Source organism: Ailuropoda melanoleuca, chromosome 4, assembly GCF_002007445.2.
Source record: "Ailuropoda melanoleuca isolate Jingjing chromosome 4, ASM200744v2, whole genome shotgun sequence".
NCBI classification, from domain to species: Eukaryota; Metazoa; Chordata; class Mammalia; order Carnivora; family Ursidae; genus Ailuropoda; species Ailuropoda melanoleuca.
Genome location: NC_048221.1, coordinates 122,326,534 through 122,346,739, shown reverse-complemented (window position 1 = coordinate 122,346,739; position 20,206 = coordinate 122,326,534). Strand labels below are relative to the sequence as shown.

The 20,206-nt window shown below is 51.5% G+C and overlaps 1 protein-coding gene and 1 long non-coding RNA gene across 4 annotated transcripts in view; both read left to right on the top strand.

Annotated features, from left to right (window-relative positions):
• Positions 1-5,886, top strand: part of FOSL2 (FOS like 2, AP-1 transcription factor subunit) — a 23,822-nt gene extending 17,936 nt beyond the window's left edge. For both annotated transcript variants that reach the window (XM_034659711.1, XM_034659710.1), the window contains one exon: positions 1,101-5,886. In XM_034659711.1, the coding sequence (XP_034515602.1) occupies positions 1,101-1,619 (519 nt within the window). In that variant the 3' untranslated portion in view covers positions 1,620-5,886. The remainder of the gene's footprint in view (positions 1-1,100) is intronic.
• Positions 5,887-8,040: 2,154 nt separating this feature from the next.
• The window catches only part of LOC109491249, a 33,706-nt gene continuing 21,540 nt past the window's right edge, over positions 8,041-20,206 (top strand). Inside the window, exons 1-3 of one of the 2 annotated variants that reach the window (XR_004625053.1) lie at positions 8,041-12,760; positions 14,178-14,304; positions 15,855-16,030. This is a non-coding gene — a long non-coding RNA (uncharacterized LOC109491249). The remainder of the gene's footprint in view (positions 12,761-14,177; positions 14,305-15,854; positions 16,031-20,206) is intronic. The other variant, XR_004625052.1, reaches the window with a different exon arrangement.

Genomic DNA, 20,206 nt, shown 5'->3' with positions numbered 1-20,206 from the left:
CGCCCCCACCCCCGCCGCCCAGGCCCCTGAGCCACATCCTCCACAGGAAACCTCTCATAAGCTCATGACGTTCGTCAGACCCTTGAGACAGATGGAAACTTTTTTTCACTGTGGAATATGCTGTTCTCTGCTTCGCGAAGCTCTGGCCCGTATCATCTCATTCTCAAACAGGACTCTGTTAGGGGAAAAGTGGGGAGGAGGCCCGTGACCCACACCTTCTCGTCTTTCACACCCTCTCCCTCCGTGTGCTTTTGCTGCTTCTCTCTGGCTTTGTGTCAGAGGAGGGGGCCCAAGCTCCCTGCTGGGGTACCCTGCCGTCTCAGCCTGCTCGGGCTGTCGGGTTCCTCATCTGTTAAAGCACGGGGACTGAACGGAATGTTCTCCAAGGGTTCTGTGAGTCCTGAATCACATGCTGCAGAAATTAGAGCAAAAAAGGGAAGTGGGGCAGTGCCAATGTAGCTGGGACTGCCGGAGGACTTCCTGCCGGCCCAGCGCCGTCCTCGGCTTGTGTGCGCAGCTGCGAGGCTGGTGTTGGTGCAGCCGCAGGCAGGCTGGATGGACCTGAAGCGGTGGGGGGGGGGGGACGGCACGCTGTGCTCCCATCCCCTCCAGACCTCACTATAACCCCCCCAGGGGTAGCTGGGGGCAGTCCTGGCACTAAGGCGGCAGGGCATGGTAGCATAGGGACCCTGGAGTTGGATACATTGGGGTCAAGTCTGGTCTACCCTACCTGCTTGCTCTGTGACATTGGGCAAATTACTAAACCTCTCTGAACCTCCATTTTCTTATCTGCAAAATGAGTTGATGGAAAACACCTGCTTCAGAAATCTTCTGGAGGATTGCTCGCCTTGTCGGGCGCCAAGGAAGCCCTCCACCATGCCGGCTAATTATGGTTTCATCCTTCCTCCAAGCCGACTTTCCTCCTTTCTCAATCCGGAGCTTTGGACATAAAAGGCATCTGAGCCCGCAGGTGTTTCAGAAGCGGTGGGGTCTGTGGCCAGGGGCAGGAGCTGGCTGCTTTCACAGCTCTGGGTTTCCCTTTCTCACCTGGATTGGAACCTGCCGCCCCCAGCAGCTCCTCACCTCTCTTCCCTCTGCAGGAGACAGAGGAGCTGGAGGAGGAGAAGTCAGGCCTGCAGAAAGAGATCGCTGAGCTGCAGAAGGAGAAGGAGAAGCTGGAGTTCATGCTGGTGGCCCATGGGCCTGTGTGCAAGATCAGCCCTGAGGAGCGCCGATCGCCCCCTGCCTCTGGGCTGCAGCCCCTGCGTGGTGGGGGCGGTGCAGTGGGCGCTGTGGTGGTGAAACAGGAGCCTCTGGAAGAGGACAGCCCCTCATCCTCATCGGCCGGGCTAGACAAGGCCCAGCGCTCTGTCATCAAGCCCATCAGCATTGCTGGGGGCTTCTACGGGGAGGAGCCCCTGCACACCCCCATCGTGGTGACCTCCACACCGGCCATCACTCCAGGCACGTCGAACCTCGTCTTCACCTACCCCAGCGTCCTGGAGCAGGAGTCGCCTGCATCACCCTCCGAGTCCTGCTCCAAGGCTCACCGCAGAAGCAGTAGCAGTGGGGACCAGTCATCAGACTCCTTGAACTCCCCCACTCTGCTGGCCCTGTAACCCAGCTCCTGGGGGGTCCTCGTCACTGCCTTCTTCCCAGGGACCAGCACCTTCAGGTGCTCCAGGGCCGTGAGGGCAAGAGGGGGACCCTGCCAGAGAGCTTCCTGGCTCTGGGGAGACCCAGGTGGGATTTGGCCGTGAGGCACTGGAGGATTTCAGCGATCTCGTAGAAGTCATTGGACCTCCTCCCTCGTTCATCTTGCAAAGCAAATCCTGTTTCTTGAAACTCCTTGGAGAACTTGGTTTGGTGGACTCGGGCATCTCTCTGGCTTCTGAAGAGCCCTGCAGCTGTTGTGGACCGTTCCTGTCCCTTTGTTATGCTACGTCTCTGGAGTGATGGTGTCCTTCCCCACCCCACCCAGCATGCTCAGTGCCTTTTGGTTTCACCTTTCCTCTATTCGCCCCTTCCTCCCCCCAGTGTCAATTTCACTTCCTCTTGGTTTTTATCAAATTTGCCATGACATTTCATCTGGGTGGTCTGAATATTAAAGCTCTTCATTTCTGGAGATGGGCAGCAGGTGACTGACTTCTGCTGGGGCTGACTTGTCCGGAAGGGGACAGTCAATGTGCAATACAGAACCTTCCCTCCCTTGACACTCCCCGGTCCACCGCCATCTCCAGGACCACCAGCAGGGCTCCCTGAGCTCTCAAGGAGATGCTGCCATCACTGGGCGGCTCGGAGGACCCTTCCTCCCCATCCTTGGAGACAACTCTTTGGAGGAGCGGCTTGGCCAGAAGACAGGGTGTGAGTGAGACAGCCGGGGCACAGGTTGGGTTTGCCAAATGCCTAATGACCAGGCCAAGAATTGTGCCAACGAGCCACACAGGTGTCCTAGCCAGCTTCCCTTTAGCTGGTGTCTTGAGCAGGACATCTCCTGTAATTACTGCCTCGCCATCCTGCCCTTGGACCCTTCTCTCTAGACCAGGGAGGCGTCCCTCCCTAGGAACCACACATCACTCCAAGTCCCTACTGGCTCTGCCCTCCCCCAGCCTGGCTCTCAGGGTGACGCCACCCACAGAGATTTAATGAGCGTGGGCCTGGCCCCTCCCCAGATTGCTGCCAGGTGGCCCCTCCCCAAGCCTCAAAGGCACTTTTGCTGTGGATGGAAAGGTAAGGGAGGAAAGAGGGAGGCAGAGTGGGATTCGCCTCTCAGTGAGTGAGCTGCTGGGCCTTTTCTACCTTCTGTGGTTGCCTGCTACCTGACGGAGTGCTTTCTCTTACATACTCCTTCCCCCAGAGTACTCCTCGGGTCCAGCCAGCCAGCCAGCTGTGAACCGCTGGCCCGGAGCTGTTGCTAAGGCTTGGGGCTTACCTGCCATTCCTGGAAGGCTGCTGAAATCACAGATAGATGTGTTGCTTCCCACTGCAGGAGAGGTGCCCCCTTCCTATGGGGTGGGGAGTGGGGTGGGGGTGGGGGTCCTCCTGGCCTGCAAGAGCACAGCTCAGCGTGCTCCCTGCCTCCCACCCCTCTGAGCCTTTTTCTCCCGAGGGCATTGCTCTGGCTCGTCTTCTGGGATTGGCCTCTGCTGGGCTGGCGCTCTGGGGGATACCCTGCTGTTGTGATTCAGCTCTAGAGATCGTTGTATGATAATTTAAAATTATATAGATATTATTTAAATCAAACCCAGTGGGGGTTAAATTTTAAAGTTAGACTTGGGAGAGAGAGCGAGAGAGTGAGCTGTGATGTGTTAGCTCACTTGCCCCCCAACACACACACACATACACCCAGGCCTCGAGCTCTGGTCCTTATTTACTGCCCATCCCCCCTCCATGCACTAGAAGGGAGCGTTCAGAATGGAGCAGCCAGATGCTTAAAATACCCAGCCCGCTCTGACTGGAAGTGACGTGTGAATGGCTAGGCCATGCGGAGAGAGGAGATTAAAAGAAAAAGGATTTTGTCCAAAAATACTTTTAAAATGTTATTTCCCACATTCCTTGGCTATGAGGCTGCCCTCCCAGTTTCCCAGAGGTTCTGGGAGGGGCAGTCCTTATTAGACTGGGCAATTGAGTTTCTGGCTTCAGATTAATCGAAGAAACAGAAGTCAGCCAGGAACAGCAGGAGGTGGGCAAAGAAAACTGTGGTGCGCTCAGCTCTGAAAGGCTTAATCATCTCAAGTGGTATTTGTGGCCAATTGGGAGCTATTTGCTTCTTTTTGCATATATATATATATATTTCTTAAATGAAGCTGCTTTGGTGTTTTATTTCTAAAAGTCCCTCTGTGCCCCACTTTGCAAGCACTGATCCCGAGGCAGGCCACAGTCCGTGACTCGGGGCCAGGCTGGACATTCCTGAGACAGAGTTTGGCTTTCGTTCAGATTTCAGGCTGTGCTGGCTTTGGGATCAGCAGAAGGCAAAAACTCCATCTCTCCGTAGGACTTCAGAGGCCTCTAAGCTGTCCCATTCAGGACCCTCTGGCTTTGTTCTAGGAGGAGGTTTGGTTTCCCCAAAGCCAGAGGTTATTTGGGGAAGGCTGAATATTCACCCCCTAACTCGTGAGCATGTCCTGCTTTACTTCTGGCTTGTTCTCTGAGTTCAGGCACACACACCACTGTTCCAGAATCACCAGACACCAGGCCTGCTGCTTTCTCCTCCATGGCTCCAGCTACAGGAACAGCTGTGGTGGGGGTGCCTTTGTGCTTGGGCTGAGAACTGCTGTGCCTCCCCTGTGTCCCCAGCCGTGAGGCAGCTGGTGCGGACTCCAGTTGGGCTGCAGGCAGCTCTGGGACGGCACGGGGCAGGCACTCCTTGACAGGCTAGTGTGAACCACATGGTCCTCTCGGCCACCTGGCTGGCCTCTCTGGGATCAGTCCTCTTCCTGGCTGAGTGGACGGGGACAGCTGCTGACACAGGAAAAGAGAGGAGATCCCAGGTGAAGCTTAGGCCATTGCCGGAGCCAGCTGTAAGCAGAGAACTCACGGGGGAAGTTTTCAGAAAGAAATCATTGTTCTGCCTGTGAGAAAGGCCAGGTGTGTCCACTATGGCCAGTCACACAAGCATCTCAGCCAAGAGCCATCCGAGGCTACTGCTTCCTTTTCTCAGGCTTTGGGGAAAAGAGTCTCTTCTCTGCTCCCTCTTGGCTCTGAGTCTAAGGGTGGGCTCAATGCTATAAGCATTGGAACTTTTCTCCCCTTCCCTTGATGGACCAACAGTGCTTCTGCAATCCCACCATTTACCTTTCTGGTTGGTCTCCTTCCTGATCAGATATCACATGGCCCCTTGAAGCAGGAAAGGCGTAAGCACCTACTGTGCTCCCGGCACTGTGTTCAGCACTTTTATAGATATACCCTCTTTCGGATGAGATGGAGGGATGAGGGTATCCCTTACTCAAGGCCCCCACGTAATGCGTAAACAAAAACACTTGGAGGTGAGATGAGAAGGTCTTTCTTCAAAGATCTGAGGCAAGATTGCCTTCAGTCCGAGGTTTGCTCTCAAAGACCCATCCCCCACAGTATCCTCCCACCTCCAAATTTCTTTCCCCTCTCCCTCGTGATGTGCTCCTTTGCACTCCTCAGATGGTTGGAGGGGTAACCTGAGTCCTTATAGAATTTGTGGACCAATAGGGTATGTGATGTGTGTAACTTTTTTTAAAACTAAAGTAAAGGGGTCTTGCTACTTTCTGCTTGTGAGTCTTCTTGGCATTCATCTTAAAAGCCAGCATCTCACTATTTATTGACAGGTTGGGGGTGTGTGTGTGTGTGTGTGTGTGCGTGTGTGCGTATGTGCGTGTGTCTGTGTGTACATTTCCAAGTGTGCCTCCTGCAGCTTTTAAAAAGAAAACTCAGTTGTCCCACTACTTATTTGATATCTTCTCATGCTTCTAAGTGTTCTGGCCATACACCAACAGAGGGCTTTCATTTTCCAATGCTGATGTGTTCAGGAAAGGCTGGGTTAAATTTTGAGCAGGGGATGAGAAGGGGAGGGGGAGAAGAAATTGACATTTATTTTATTATTTATTTAAAATGTTTACATCTTTGTGTTGTACCAAGCCTGATGAGAAACAGCATTAAAATACTCAGTTCCTCTCTCCCTCTCTTTCCTCATTTTTTAAAAAATTTAGGCTAATGATGCTCTTTTGTTTCTAAAATGATTTGTGACATGTGTTGTATAAACTGTATAAAAAAGGTTCTGTTTTTAAAGATGGATTGTCATTCCTCTGGGAACAGTGGTCACCAAGAAAGTCTACATTGTGAGAAAATACAACGAAAGATCCTGCCCTGTTCCTCAAAAATGATTTTCTCTGTATGATTAAAAGTTTATTCCATTTATTTTAGTTTGTGGTTACTTGATGTCAAGGAAGAAAATATTCGCCTTTGTATAAAGAATAGGTATCAGGGTGTCTTTTCTGCAGTGAGAGATGTATATATCGTATTTTGGTATATAGTGGAAAAGCATAAGCTTTGTGCATCTGTATTTGAGATATGTCAATGATGTGGCGTAAAGTTTATCAGATCCTAGAGGCAAAGAAGTTGTACAAGATTCCTACAGCTCTGCAGGGGATTGAATGACCTTTCTGAGCATCTTCTCCTCCTCTCTCTCTCTCTATTTGTCTCTCACTTTTTTTAAGCAATGGTGAAATGGTCCCATTGGAAAGGCTTCTAAATAGGCCTCTCCAGGCAGGACCACGAGCTCAAAAATCTTTGTATAGCTTTGAAAATTGAGGAGTAGCCCTGCCCTGAAGCATTTCTGGTGGTGTTTTCTGTTGTTTTGTTTTGTTATTTTACTGTAATATAAGCCTACAGTATTTGCACTAAAGAAAGCTTGTTAGAAAAAGCTTGCTGCTATGGAAGAAAGAACATATTAAAACTTTTTTTTTTTTTGGTTAGCTTTTCCACTTTCAATTGAGTAGTTTTTGTAGAATAAAATGAATTAAGATTGAAGAGGCTCTGATGGTTGGTTTATTCCACCCTTTTCTTTCCCATCTCTCCTGTCGCTTCTCTTTTTCTTCTAGACTTTTCTACCTTTGGCCTTGGGGGTGGAATTGGTCTCTCTGGTGGGTGAGTGAAGCGGGGAATGGCTCTGTGGGAGCCTCTTTCTGCAAAACGGTGAGGTGGGCCGCTGGTGCGTCCATCTGCCCCACCTCCTGCCCCTCCTTTCTCCTGCTTGTCCTCCTGACCCTCTCTCAACTCCTCCCAGTCCTGTTCCCTCTTCTCAGGGCCTGACTAGCTGCCAACTACTGCCAAGGTGTGAGCCAATCAAATTTCAAGGTCCTGTCCCTCCTTGGGGGGGTATTTTGTTTGAACAGGTTGGCTCTGGAAACCCAAGAATCTTCAAAGAACCAATTAAGTGTATCACTAAGATTGTCCAGGTGAGCAAATGAGATCACGGACAGGAAAGACCAACAAAAAAACCGAGGTGTGCACCTAAGTGGACGATCACATCTTCACATTTTCTTTCTAAAAAGACACAGGTTGTTAGGTGTGGAACTGGGAGGTGTCAGCCCAGACCCCATTGCCCTGGGTAAAGGGGGCACGTCTGTTCAGGGCTGCTCTTCCCTTGCAGCCTAAATTGTAGGGGGGCACAGCTATCCTGAGTGCCTGCTTCTCATGCTTGGCAGCTGGCTGAGAATTAGCCCCTGAAATTGCACCGGTCGCAGCAGATCTGCTTCCGACCAGCTCGGTGCGCAGGCCTCATTCTCTGGAGGACCCGAGAGCACTGGACCGTGAATCAGAAGGGCCCTAAATCCCCAGCCTGCCTCCACTACTCAGTGGCTATTGAGCTCGGGAGAAAGCCATTTAACTGCTCTGAGCCTTCCTTTTCTCCTCTTCTGGAAAAGGGGAGGGTAACGATGGTACAATGAGAGCGCCCACACCAGGAGGATTAGGGAAGCTCCTCCTTTCCCTTTTGAGAAGGTCTGGGGCGTTAGGGGATGGGGCACTCAGAAGTCTCCACGCCGGGCCTCCTAGGAATCTTTTCTGCCTGAACAGACACCACAGAAAGAGATGTCTGATTTCCTGGGCGGCGGGTGTGTCCCATTGCTGTGTAAGTGTCAAGGATCTCTGGGAATGTTCACGTGGGCTTCTGTCGGCTTCGGGGACTATGCTGCCTGGAGACAAGCCTGTGCTCACGTGTCTCCGCATGCCTGTCATGCCTAGGCACTTCTAGAACGCCTTTCATCTTCCACTAACACTTCGAAATCTGCTTCGTTTAAATTTCCACCTCTTCGTCCACATGGCAATTAGAGAGTTCAATGATTGCCAGGCACTTAGGAGGTGGTCGTAGGCCTCTTTGGGCAGCTGTAAATGCCTTAACAACGTCTGGACAGATTTTCAGTCTTTTTATTCTTTTTTAAAGATTTATTTATTTATTTATTTGAGAGATTGTAAGAGAAAGAGCAGGAGGAGGGGCAGAGGAAGAGGGAGAGAGAGTCTTAAGCAGACTCCGTGCTGAACATGGAGCCCGACGCGGGGCTTGATCTCACGACCCTGAGATCATGACCTGAGCTGAAACCAAGAGTTGGACGCTTAACTGACTGCGCCACCCAAGCACCCCTTTTTTTGAGAAAAGCAGTAAGGGGCCACCACCATTGGGTCCCCAGACCTACCAGGGTCTGGGAGGGAATTCTGCAGTCACTGCTAAATCTAGGCTATCCTGGTCCAACCCCTGTTGAGTGACCCGGGTTGACAGTAAATTGTATTGATGACATGTCCAGCAAAGTTGGAGTTTCAAGGATTAGGTAGAGTCCTTTCCCCCTGGGAAAGATGTGTTGGTGACAGATTCCTGGGGCTCTCCTCTGCTGCTGGACCTAAATAGAGTCCCCAGGTGCACAGAACTTTGTCACCAGGCTTTCTCTGTTCAGGGCACCATGAAGGAAAAGGAATTTTTCCTGCAGCTGGTATTTTCCAAGATGGTCAGCGGCATTTGTGTCTCGAATGGCACCATGTATGGGAAGGCATATGAGAAGGTATGAAGTGCTAAAGTTGGGAGGAAACATAGGTGGTTAAAACCCATGGACTTTGGTTAGAAAGTTGACTGAGGCACCCTGATTATGACAGCCCTTGGGCTCTGGGCTCCAGTGCCATGTTTGAAGTGGAAGGTATGATTTCCCTTTGGGCCCCATGTGTTTAAAGGATGGAGGGGATATTTGTGCACGAGCAGCCCAGACCCTGCTGGCCCACCAGGCCCCAGCAAGGAGGAGGGCAGATGGCCTCCCCTCCCTGTCAGCTCCTGGTCCGAAACACTGCTCTTGCATCCTGGCAGGCAGTCTGTTCCTCCCTGAACAAGACAACGAAGGACTGTTTCCTGAGAAGCTGTGAGCTGTTTGGACAAGTCCACCCACCCTTTTTACAGTCAGCCCTTGCCTTTGTCGGACTTGCCACAAGTGGAGACCGACTGCTAGCCCAAGACTCTGCCCTGTGGGCAGGCTCCTCCTCCTTCCTCTCCACTGGGCCCTGGTGGACAGATGGCCCAGTGAAGTGTCCGGGGATTCTATGCACAGTCTGTGGGTTGTTGTCACCGGAAAATTCCATTCATTTAAAGGAAAAAATAAAGTCTGCCACAGGCTCCATCTCTGGAGCTAGAAAAGTCCTTCATCAAAGTAAACGCACCTTACCAAGTCCTGGTGTCAACCAAGGAGCAACAAAGGGAAGCCAATACCTGGTTTGTAAGGGTGCTCAGCTGGGGGTCTCCAAGGACACTTTGAGGCCGCGGCCCTGGTTAGACACGGGGGCGGGGGGCCCATTCCTTATCTAAAGGCGAGGTACAGGGTGCTGTGGGGCCTTCGATCTGGGGCTGTTCTAGAATACAGCCCTGCCTTGTCTTGTAGGACATTCAGAAAAATATTCAGTCTTATTTAAATCATATGTGACTTTTTAAATTAAGGTGAAGTTCACGTAACCTAAAAGCAACCCTTTCAGACTGAACAATCCAGCGAGCTTTAGGACCTTCACAGAGCCGTGCAGCACACTCCTGTCTAGTTCCAAAACATTTCTTCATCCCAGAAGGAACCCCGACCCATCAAGCAATTGCTCCCCATTTCCCTCCACGCCCCCCCCCCATTCCTGGCAAGCACCGATCTGCTTATCTGCTTTCTGGCTCCATGGATTTATAATTAGGCAATATTTTTCAGAATCCCAATGACTCTGTTTTTTGAACTAGAAAACAATCGGGAAACATCAGCACGTTAAATAAATAAGTATGAATAGCAATATAATCGCCCCCTTGTAGTGTTTTGTAGGTTTCAGATGGCTCCACATTCATGGTCTTGCTCAGAAGCCGGGAGACAAATGTTACTGAATGTGTTGGAAATTATCAGCTCCAGGAGAAATTCCTTTTCCCTTACACAGTGGCGTGTCTGCTACACTGGCAAATACAGTCGCTACCTTGATCCACTGCATAAGGCGTGCGTTTGTTTCTCAAGTAAAGATGGAATAAACCTGAAAAGACAGACTCTGTTCACTGGTGAAAACAGATGTCTTTTTCATGTTGTAAACACAGGATAACGGCATTTAAATTCATTTTCAAAATCGATGTGTAGACGGAGACTGTCACCACCATATTCCCACGGATATGAGGGAGAAAATCTCTTATTCATTGAAAAATATTTTTGGGTCCCTACTAAGTGCGTGACACCATGAAAGTCACCACTGGGGACACAGTTGTCTAGGACACTATTTATACAAGTGTTATAGAAGGCCGTTCTTTGCTCCACGATCAAATATTTTCATTTGATGTATCAGTTACTTACAGACTAGAAGCTTCCCTCGAGGTTCTCGCCTGATGGGAGTGAAAGGATGGGGAAGGCGGGCATTTGGTCTGGGGTTTGGCCTGTGGCAGGTGGAGGTTTCAAAGCCAAGTCCACAGCAGGAGGGCCCTGCGCTAGAAGGGGGGGCAGTACACGTCTGCACAAGCACGTGCGCAGAGGGAGCTGTCTGAGCAAAGACCCTTGTGCGAGGGGAAAATGGGGGGCAGCTCCGGGGCCTGGGAAGACGTCCTCAGTATCTGAAGCATGGGCTGATTTAGGGGGTGATGGAAATTTAACCTGAGATCCTAAGGACCCGACAGGCTTCGTTTTTGTCATTAGTTGGTCAGACAGGCAACGTTGGGGAGATGGACGTGATAAGGAAGCATGCGCCTGTGCGCGTGCGCGCGCACGCATGCGCGCACACACACTCCCTGCCATTGTTAACGACAGGGGATCGAGTAATTACTGAGTCTCAAAGAAGACTTAGAAGGCGTCACGGGTGCAGGTACCCCTGGGACTTCCTCTGATCTAGGGAAACTTCCCAGAACTTGTGGCACTTAAGCCAAGATCCCAAAAGTAAGCAGAAATGAGAGCTTTTATTTTGAGGTCTTGGGAGCTGCAGAGTGGTTTTGAATGGGGAGTGACACAGCGATGGTCTCATTCGAGGAAGCTGGAGGCACCAGCTGTGCAGGCCAGCGGTGGGTGGGGAAAGGAAGGAAGGAGGCTGGGACGAGCAGGGAGGAGACCCTGACTACAGCACGGGAGACCGCCAGAGCTCGCAGTGCGGTCAGAATGGCAAGAAGGTGCTCCTGGGGAGTCCAAGATATCTGGTTCCAGGAACCAAACCCAGAGGAGGAGGAGGGCCAGAGGAGGAGCGGGGTGGGGGTGGGGAGCATGTTAATTCAGGACTTGCAGGTGCGCACGTGCTGCTGCGGGCGAAGGTGGGCTTGCAGCTTGGAGCCCAGGCAGGCCAGGAGACCCAGAGGAGGAATATCCTTCTGGAGAAAACCACACAGCCTTGCAGACGGGTCCTGCCACTAGTGCATGCTTCCAGCCTGGCCTGAGCCTCACCCTTTATGCTTTCCTGGCCAGTTCTCTTTCGTGTTCCTCAGAAAGGGGGTGCTCAAACTGCCACCTCTCTCTCTCAAATCTTCTCCAACCCCCTCACTTACCACAGATGACATCACGGCCACTTCGCAGAAAACAGAGGCCATCAGAAGGGGATCTCCTCACCCTGTCATCACTAAATCTGCAACCCTATCAGCTTGTCTGCCGCCTTCCCTCCTTCAGCTGTTTAGCAGAGACGCTCTCTCCTGACCGCCCCCCCCCCCAGCTCACCACACCGCCCAGCTCTGGTTGCCATGGGGTCCATGTTCTCAGGGAGCCTCGGGAGCCTGTGTCCTCCCCTTCCTCTCCAAGGACCCCTTGCTTTCCCACCAGCATGAAACGAGGGCAAGTCTCACCCATCTTAAAAACGTCAAGAACCTTCCTGGACCCCTCCTCCCAGGGCAGCTTCCCAGCCGCAGAGGGCCGAGGGGGTGATATCTTCCCTCGGTGGGCTCCTTCCTCACCCCCCCTTCCCTTACACCCCTGCAGTTGGCTCCCCTACAGTTGGCCGCTGCTTCCCTATGACCAAACCCCACTGGCGCAGCCTGTATTCCCTGGACCACTGCACAGCAGCCGGCCCTGCTACCGACTCCTTCTTGGGTCTGCTGTTTCCTCTGCCTCCCTCTTCCTGCGCATGACCCTCGACTCTTCCTCACTGCCCATCTCAGGGCAGCACCCCACCCCGTCCTTCTCACTTTTTAGGCAGGTTTCAAATCTGAATGTTCTAGCCAGCCCTGCTGCCACCATCCTCGTACACGGGCCACCACCCCTCGCCAGGACACCTACAGCCACCTCCACTCTGCACACTGCTGCCCAAACTGATTTGGTGTGTTCACAGTCTGTTCCCTGCTGCTGTAGGATCTGGAATCCTACCACCCAACTGATTATGTAAGTCTCCTGCTCAAAAACTCGCCTAGAGATCTATCAGTTAGGATTCCTTTCAGCTGCCTGTGACCGAAAACCCAAATGAACAGAACCTTGAACACGCAGTGTTTTACTCTCTCCTACGACAGTCTGGAGCCAGAGGTGAAGGTATGGTTTGATTGTATCATGAAGTCGTCAGGGGCCAGGGTCCTCCGGCTGTTCTTTCTTGTTTATTCCCACGGTGTGACCCTAATTCCCATGACCGAATTTCCAGCAAACTCTGGCCATTACATTTGTTTTCCAAGAAGCAATATGAAGGGATAAAGAGGGGTATCCCTTACCCCCTTAATTCCTCCCCCCCTTTTTTTGAGAATGAGCATGCGAGCAGAGGTGGGAGGCAGAGGAAGAGAGAAAATCCCAAGCAGGCTCCACGCCCAGCTGCGATCACGACCTGAAGAGTCAGAAGCTTAATCGACTGAGCCCCCCAGGTGCCGCCCCCCCACTTTTATTTTGACTCCTTCCTTGAGAAACCTTATGACTCTTCTGTTTCTAGTTTATTAGCTTGAACTTACTCCGAAGGCCAGAGCTAGCTGCAAGGGAGTCTGAGAAGTACAATCTTAAATATAATCTTAGTAATAAAACTGGGGGTTATGTTGGGGAGGAAGAAAGGGAGAATGGGTACTGGAGAAACCAATCAGCAGTCTCTGCCATATCCAGCCCTTGGGCCACCCAAAAATTCATGTGCTCCCCTCTTCCGATGTATTGAATTATCCCCTTCCCTCCTCAGGGGAGACAAGCCCAAAACCTCATACAGATCAAGGCTCAGGATTATTAGGGGATGTGCAATCCTCTCCATGGGCTTCAGGTGTAGCTATACCAGGTGGAATGGGAACGTGGTAATTGCGGTAAAGACCACCGTTCAGAAAAGGGAGCACATGAGGCACTGGTTCTTAAAAATGATCCATTGCTAACAGGCTGAAGGAATAAAGGCCTCCCTCCTGGGCAGTGGAGTAAAAGGTTTGGTTAGCCCCTCTGGCAGACCCTGTTCTGTTCTCTGGGAAGACTTCTTCTGTCCATTGTCTGTCTCTGGGCTTTTCCTTCTGGAAGGTTCTTCCTGGTCCATCATCCCCCACAGTTATGCTTGATTGAAATGGGCATTGGGAGCCTTAGACAGTTCACAGTTTACTTGCTGCTGCTATAGGTTCTGGGACCCAGGGATTGTACTAGAACTAGCTGTTAAAAAACAGTCCGTAGTGAATACTTGTTCAATGCATTTTTTTTTTAAACCTTAGACTTTCAAACTGTCTGCTTCTGGTTAGTTTCTTACACGTATGAAACCCACAGCAAAAGATCTAGTGTAGCCATCATTGTAACATGGGAGCCCAGGATGGCTTAAGAAGATTAAGTTCACCCTACATGGGACTTGAACTCATAACCACAACAGATAAGGTTAAATTCAAACCTTCCTTATGCCTAACCACACGGAAGTTTACTTTGATGTGACGGCCTCTAGATGCGTACAGAAATCGCCTCCTCCCGCCCCCAATCTAACACACCTCTGCTTGGGACTTTAAATGGAAGAGGGGTGATTAGGACACACACCTGACTTCCTTCCACACTTGCTTCCTCTCTTGCCTCCTCCCCAGTATCCTCCAGACCTAAGAGCAGGGCTTTCTCCTCTGTTTTCTTCCTGAAGTAAAGCTCTGCCATCAATTCTGTCAGGCTTGCTTCTTGATGTCTTAAAGAGGAAGTTCAAGACATCCAGAATACCCTATTTCTTAACAAATGACTGTCTTTCAAGACTACTGTCTGGCTGAAAAAATTCTATTTTCGATGTCAGAAGCTAAGTAGTACTTATCTCCTTCACATTTTTTTTTCTTTGCTAATCCTAACTTCACTTCAAAGCAAGCAGATGATTGCAGTGACCAGGAAGAAGGTCACATGCACAGCCACACAAAAGAGAAATGCAGTTATTCCATTTTTCAAAATCGGATCCTGCTTACATCATTCAAGACTTCCCATTTGACTTAGGGTAAGTCCAAAATGTGTAAGAGTGTTCTTTGGGGTCTGAGCCCCATGTATCTCCCGACCCCATCTGATCAAACTCCCAGCCTCACACCATGTATAGCAGTCACACTAGACTTTTCTCAGTTCCTTTAGCACATTTTGCTCAGGACCTTTCTAAAAGCTTTCGTGTAGTCTGGAAAGCTCTTTGCCTTTCTTTAATTAACCAAATCTTGTTCATTTCTCAGGTTTCCATCTAAAAGTCACTGTCTTCAGGACATCCTTCAGAACACCTTGTGCCCTTGTGACTATTGAATTAATTATTTTAATGATATATTAAGTACCTCTGTTTCCCATGGAAACATCAGCCGGAGGAGGACAAGAATGATGTCTGTTCTGTCCTCCTGGCACATCATCAGATCACCATCATCTCTAACCTGTATTAGAAAGATGAGTTTCTAGAATGCGAATCTGCTTAAAAGCCTTCCTCTTTGCACTCAGGTGAAAGTCAAGCTCCTTCATGTAGCTTCCAAGGTCCTGCCTGCTCTGGCCTCGTCTCCTCCCACCTGCTTCCCCCTTCCCTTCCACATCCATCTAGACCGAGCTGTCTCTCAGTGTACAAAGCTGGGGAACCTTTGCCTAAGAGGCTTCAGATACGCTAAGGCCATTTGTATTCATCCTTCAGCTCTTATCTGAGAGCTGTCCCTTAATTGGTTGATTGATTTGTTCGTTCATCCTGTTCTATGTGCCAGGAACTGTACTAAGTCCTGAGGAAACAGGACAACAAGACAGATGGGGGCCCCAGCCTCATTGTTCTCTTCCCTGACCACCCTCACCCTGAGGCTGGGTTGCATACGGTCTCCCCTGCCTCTCTGAAAAATCCATAGCATTGTCTGATCACACTGTTTTAATGACTGTTTCCCTGTCCCCCCTGCTAGCTCATGAACTATTTGTTGAATGAATTTAGGAACCGTCACAAGTCCTTTGCTCACAACAAATAAAAGAGAAAGAAATAGAATGGATTGACTGGATCAAAGACACTGTGGGCGGCGGGGGGGGGCAGGGTCAGAGGCAAAGGCAGCGAAAGAGGTCTCTCCTCCTCCTCCTTCCCCAGGAAGTTACAGAAAGTGTGGTCTGAGAAGCGTGTGTGGAACCGGACACAGATTCTGTTTATTCCATGACCAGAATAGGTAACCCCAAAGAGGCAAATGGTGGTTGCCAGGGGCTGGGGAGAAGGAAGAAGGGGGAGTGACGACTTAGTGGGTGTGGGGTTTTCTTTGGGCGGGTGATGAAAATGTTTTAAAAACTAGGTAGAGGTGGTGGTGGCACAACATCTTGAATGTACTGAATGCCACTGAATTGTACACTTTTAAAATGATTGATTACATTATGTGAATTTCACCTCTGAAGAAAGGAAGAACAGGCAGCCTTGGAGTTGGACTATGGGGTGGGTGTAGGGGCCATTTCTTTTCCTCTGCAAGTCCCTGATGAGGGCACGGTGACTCCTAGGACTCTGGGGCTGGCTGGATTGGCTCTGAGAGGAGGAAGGGCTTCTCAGAGCCACCTGTTCTCCTCCAGGTACAGGTAAGCTTGGAACACTGGACACCGGCCATTGTATGCACCTGGGCCTGGGGCAAGAGCACCACAAGCCTCTCAGATACAGGAACCAGACAGACAGTGGGCTTTCCTGGACGGGGCAGAAGAGGAATCCTTTGGGATACATCTGCACCAAGAATCAGGTTTCAAAAGCAATGGTGAGTAAGTGTGAATGTGTTTGTGAGGGCAGGAGATCGGCTTGTCTAGCTGACGGGCAATGTCAAAGGGAAACCGCCCACAGTGCGGAACCAGAAGGATTGCTTTTTGGTCCCTGTTCTGCCAACTAATGGCTGTGTAATCTTAAGGAAGGCACCTTTAATTTCTGAATAAAAATAAAAGCCACAGTCACTGTTGGTGCGAGTGCAAAGCGGCACGGCTACTTTGGAAGACAGTTTGACAGCCTCTCACAAGACGAAACATTCTCTTTTGAACCGGCAAGAGTGCTCCCAGGTATTTTTACCCGAATGAGTTGAAAACCCTGCACACAGATGTTTATAGCTGCTTTATTCATAACTGCCAACCAAGATGTCCTTCAGTTGATGGATGGAAAAATAAACCATGGTCCATCCAGACAATGGAATATCATTCAGCACTAAAGAAATGAGCTACCCAGCCATGAAGAAACACAGAAGAACCTTAAATGCCTCTTCCTCTGTGAAAAAAGCCAAACCAAAAAGGCTACGATACTGTATGATTCCAACTACATGACTTTCTGGAAAAGGCAAAACTATGGAGACAGTAGAAAGATCACCGGTTGCCAAGGGTTAGAGGGGAGGGAGGGCTGACTAGGCGGAGCACAGAGGTTTTCTAGGCGGTGAAACTACTCTGTGTGACGCTGTAATGACGGAGAGACATGGCATTCTACCTTCATCCAAACCCACAGGACCTACAACACCAAGAGTGAACCCTAATGTAAACTATGGGCTTTGGGTGACAATGACATGTTGTCTGTGGGCTGACGTGACTGACGCAGGTTCGTGGTCAGCTGCGATGCTCTGGTCGGGGTGTGGACGGTTGGGGAGGTTGTGTGTGTGGGGGGCCATGGGCTACATGGCAAATCTCTGCGTGTTCCTCCCAGTTTTGCCATGAACCTAAAACTGCCCTAAAAAAATCGTTTATTTGAAAAAGGGACCTGGAAAAAAATGAAAAAGCTCTCATCATTGAGTGCTTGCTCTGCCCATCCACTCTGCATTTAGTCCTTCTAACCATCCCCAGGCTATAGGTGGGGAAGCTTAGGCGGACAGATGGGTGACTTGTCCAAGGCCACCCAGCTGGTCTTTGCAGAGCTATCAGTGACACAGCGGCCCCTGCTCTTGGCCACCTCTCTGCCTCAGTGGACTGTGAAAATGATGTTGATGATGGTGATGACATCCCCTGCCTGAGATGGTCCTGAGCCCTGGCTGGAAAGGTCTTTTGGAGAGGTTTCCATGGAAGTTATTATCGTCTTAAGTGGAAGACTGAGAAGCTGCCGTGTAAAGGATGTGTGTGGGTTCTTGGAAAGAGGAGCTCAGGGTAAACTCAAGGCAGTGCCCCTTCTCAGGCGTGTGAGCACAGAACGAAGCGTGCGTGTAGTGAAGGTGCCGGGGCTCTCGCCTCTGCCCTGAGGACCTGGTGGCGGTCCGGGGCCATCCCCTCCCGGTTCCTGCCCTCCTGGTGCAGAGCCCGGCCCTCATGGCCTCTCTGGCCAGCACCAAGGTGGAGCACAATGACACCCAGGTCACTTCCCCTGATTTTTCACACAGAGGATGGGGTGCAGAGCTGACCCGGAGGGATTCAGAGTGGCGTTAGCAGCTGTTCTGGGCTTTCAGCCTGCGCTGGGTCTCTCATTAGCTGAATGGCCTTGGACAAGTTACTTAACCTCCCCAAACTTCCATTTCTCATCTGCAAAATGAGGCTGCAGATACCTGCTGCCCAGGGTTGGAAGGGTTGTGTGAGATAACACGCATAAGGTGACTCAGACATAGTGAGCCCCGCATCATGATTAACGCTATCATTATGCAGCCATCCTTCCTTATTACAGCACGAGGGAGGGGGAGCCCAGAGAGAAGCAAGTCATTCAAGGCGACGTAGCTAGTCTGCGGCAGGCCCGAGCTTCCTCTGCAATCATTTCCACCCCTGCCTTGGTCAAGCCTTTTCTGAGAATCCCTAACCCACGGGTGAACTGAATGCCTGCATTTCACACCTGAACGATGCCCCTCACTCTCATCGGGCAATGGACTTAGGAAACCACAAGTGCTGCTGTTTCCCAGCTCTGCCCCTGACTTGCACACCAGGATGGTTTTGTTGAGCGCCTCTGTCCTGAGGCTCTACCCCTCTCCGCTCTGTGCGAGAAGGGCCTCCTGTGGGAGGTAGCTGGGCTCCAAGGCATCAGCACGCCTCTCCTCTCCTTGAGCAATTTTAATGTCCCAAAGCCAGAGACCTCCCCGAGGGGACCCAGAGTCCTCAGCATTTCCCTGACTTGCTGCCACCTATCCCCGCCTTCCCCGAAGTGCTGCCTGGCACACAGATCTTCTGTCTGGTTAAAGTGACTTAAGAATTCTGTTTGGAACTTTTCACAATAGCCCCAGAGACCATGACAGACACCTCAGCGCTGTGAAACAGAGCTCCCGTAAAGCTTTCTCTAACACCCCAAAGCCAGCCATTTGCTGAGCAACAGTCTTTGCCCCGGGCAAACCTCCCTGCTGGGGTCTCTGCTACTCTGGAACCCCTGCTTCCTCCTTCTCCTCCCACCCCAGGGCCACTCCCCACCCCTAGAGGCAGCACTCCTTTCCCTTCCCTGGGCCACCCCTTGGGCCCCAGGAGCAGGTGTGAGCAAGGGGCTGGTTGAGGGTAGAGACATGGTAGTGCGGAGACCCCGAAGGGACCCGTTGCCTGCTAGGCCCAGCTGGGACATCATGGGGAGTCCACAGAAATCACCACTGGCCCTTAAGCAGCCGACCTCCCTATGCTTCCACTGTTCCGGGAACTTCATAGACAGTCGTCTATGAGACAGATTCTATCATTACCCCACCGTAGAGATGGGGAGATTGAGGCCCAGAAAGGTTAAGTAACTTGTCCAAGTCACATAGCTTGAAACTGGCAGAGCAGAGCTTTGAGCCCATCATCTGGGCCAGCATGCCCCTGGCCACCGCCTCATCTGGTCCCACGCACCCCATCACCTCTCCCCTTGGCCGCTGATGGGTGCCTCCTGTCATGTCTGCAGTGACATCTTCGGGACATGGCTATGTTTTTTGCAGGTCAGGACAAGCCCACGGGGTAGAAGGCCACAGGTTGGGGCCCCTCTGCCTGCAGACTCAGCCTCATCCCACTTGGGAACCCTTCAGGGGTGCTGTGATCTGAATATCGGTGTCCCCCCATCACTTCATATTTTGAAGTCTAACTGCCAAGGTGTGGTATTAGGAAGTGGGGCCATTGGGAGGTGATGAGGTCATGAATGGGATTCGTGCCTTTATAAAAGGGTCCCCAGAGATCCCCGTCGCCCCCTTTCCACATGTGAAGGCACAATAAGACGTCAGCAGTCTGCAACCCAGAGAGGGACCCTCACCCAGGCATGCTGACACCCTGATCTTAGACTTCCAGCCTCTAGAAATGTGAGAAAGAAATTCTGTTGTTCATAAGCCACCTACCTGTGACGTTTTGTGAGAGCAGCCCCAAAGGATGACAAGAAATGGTTTAGTGTGGTCACCTTGCTGCCGGGATGGCCTGGGCCAGGTCTGTGGCCAGCTGCCTTGGGCACCATGTGGAGACCTAGAGTCAGCCCTGAGGCAGCAGGTCTGGGCTCAGGCCTGGAAGCACCCTCAGCACCTGGAATGGCTGCCTGAGACCTTGACCTGCGACCTGCACCTGCCTGGGGGCTGAGGCTGTGAATGGGGCCCCCAGAAGTGGGGTGTGGGGTGAGGGAAGTATTGCCTCCAGCACTGGCCCTACCTTCACCCCTCCTTGGCTGCGTCAGGCACTCCAGGAGCAGACCCTGCCCAGCCACCCGCCACCTTCTCCCGTGCCCTTTCCCATCCAGTCCAGACCCTCTCTTCTGTCAACATACACAGACTTGGTTCCCTTCCATCCAATGAGGACATGCCCACAGCACCACTCAGCACAGGACCCGGCAGCTCGGGGCTCAGCAGGTGCGAGCTTCCTTGCCTTTTGCCCATCGCCCCTCCATGGGCCTGGCCTCAGCCGTGTGGCCAAGTCGTGCCCCTTTAGGCCCATTGTCATGACACTCCTCTCCGTCCTCTTTACCTGGGAAACTCCTTCTCTTTCTTCAGAACTCAGCAAAGGTGTCACTTCAGGCAGTGAGGGCCCCCACCCCAGCTGCTGCGTGCTCTGCTCACACT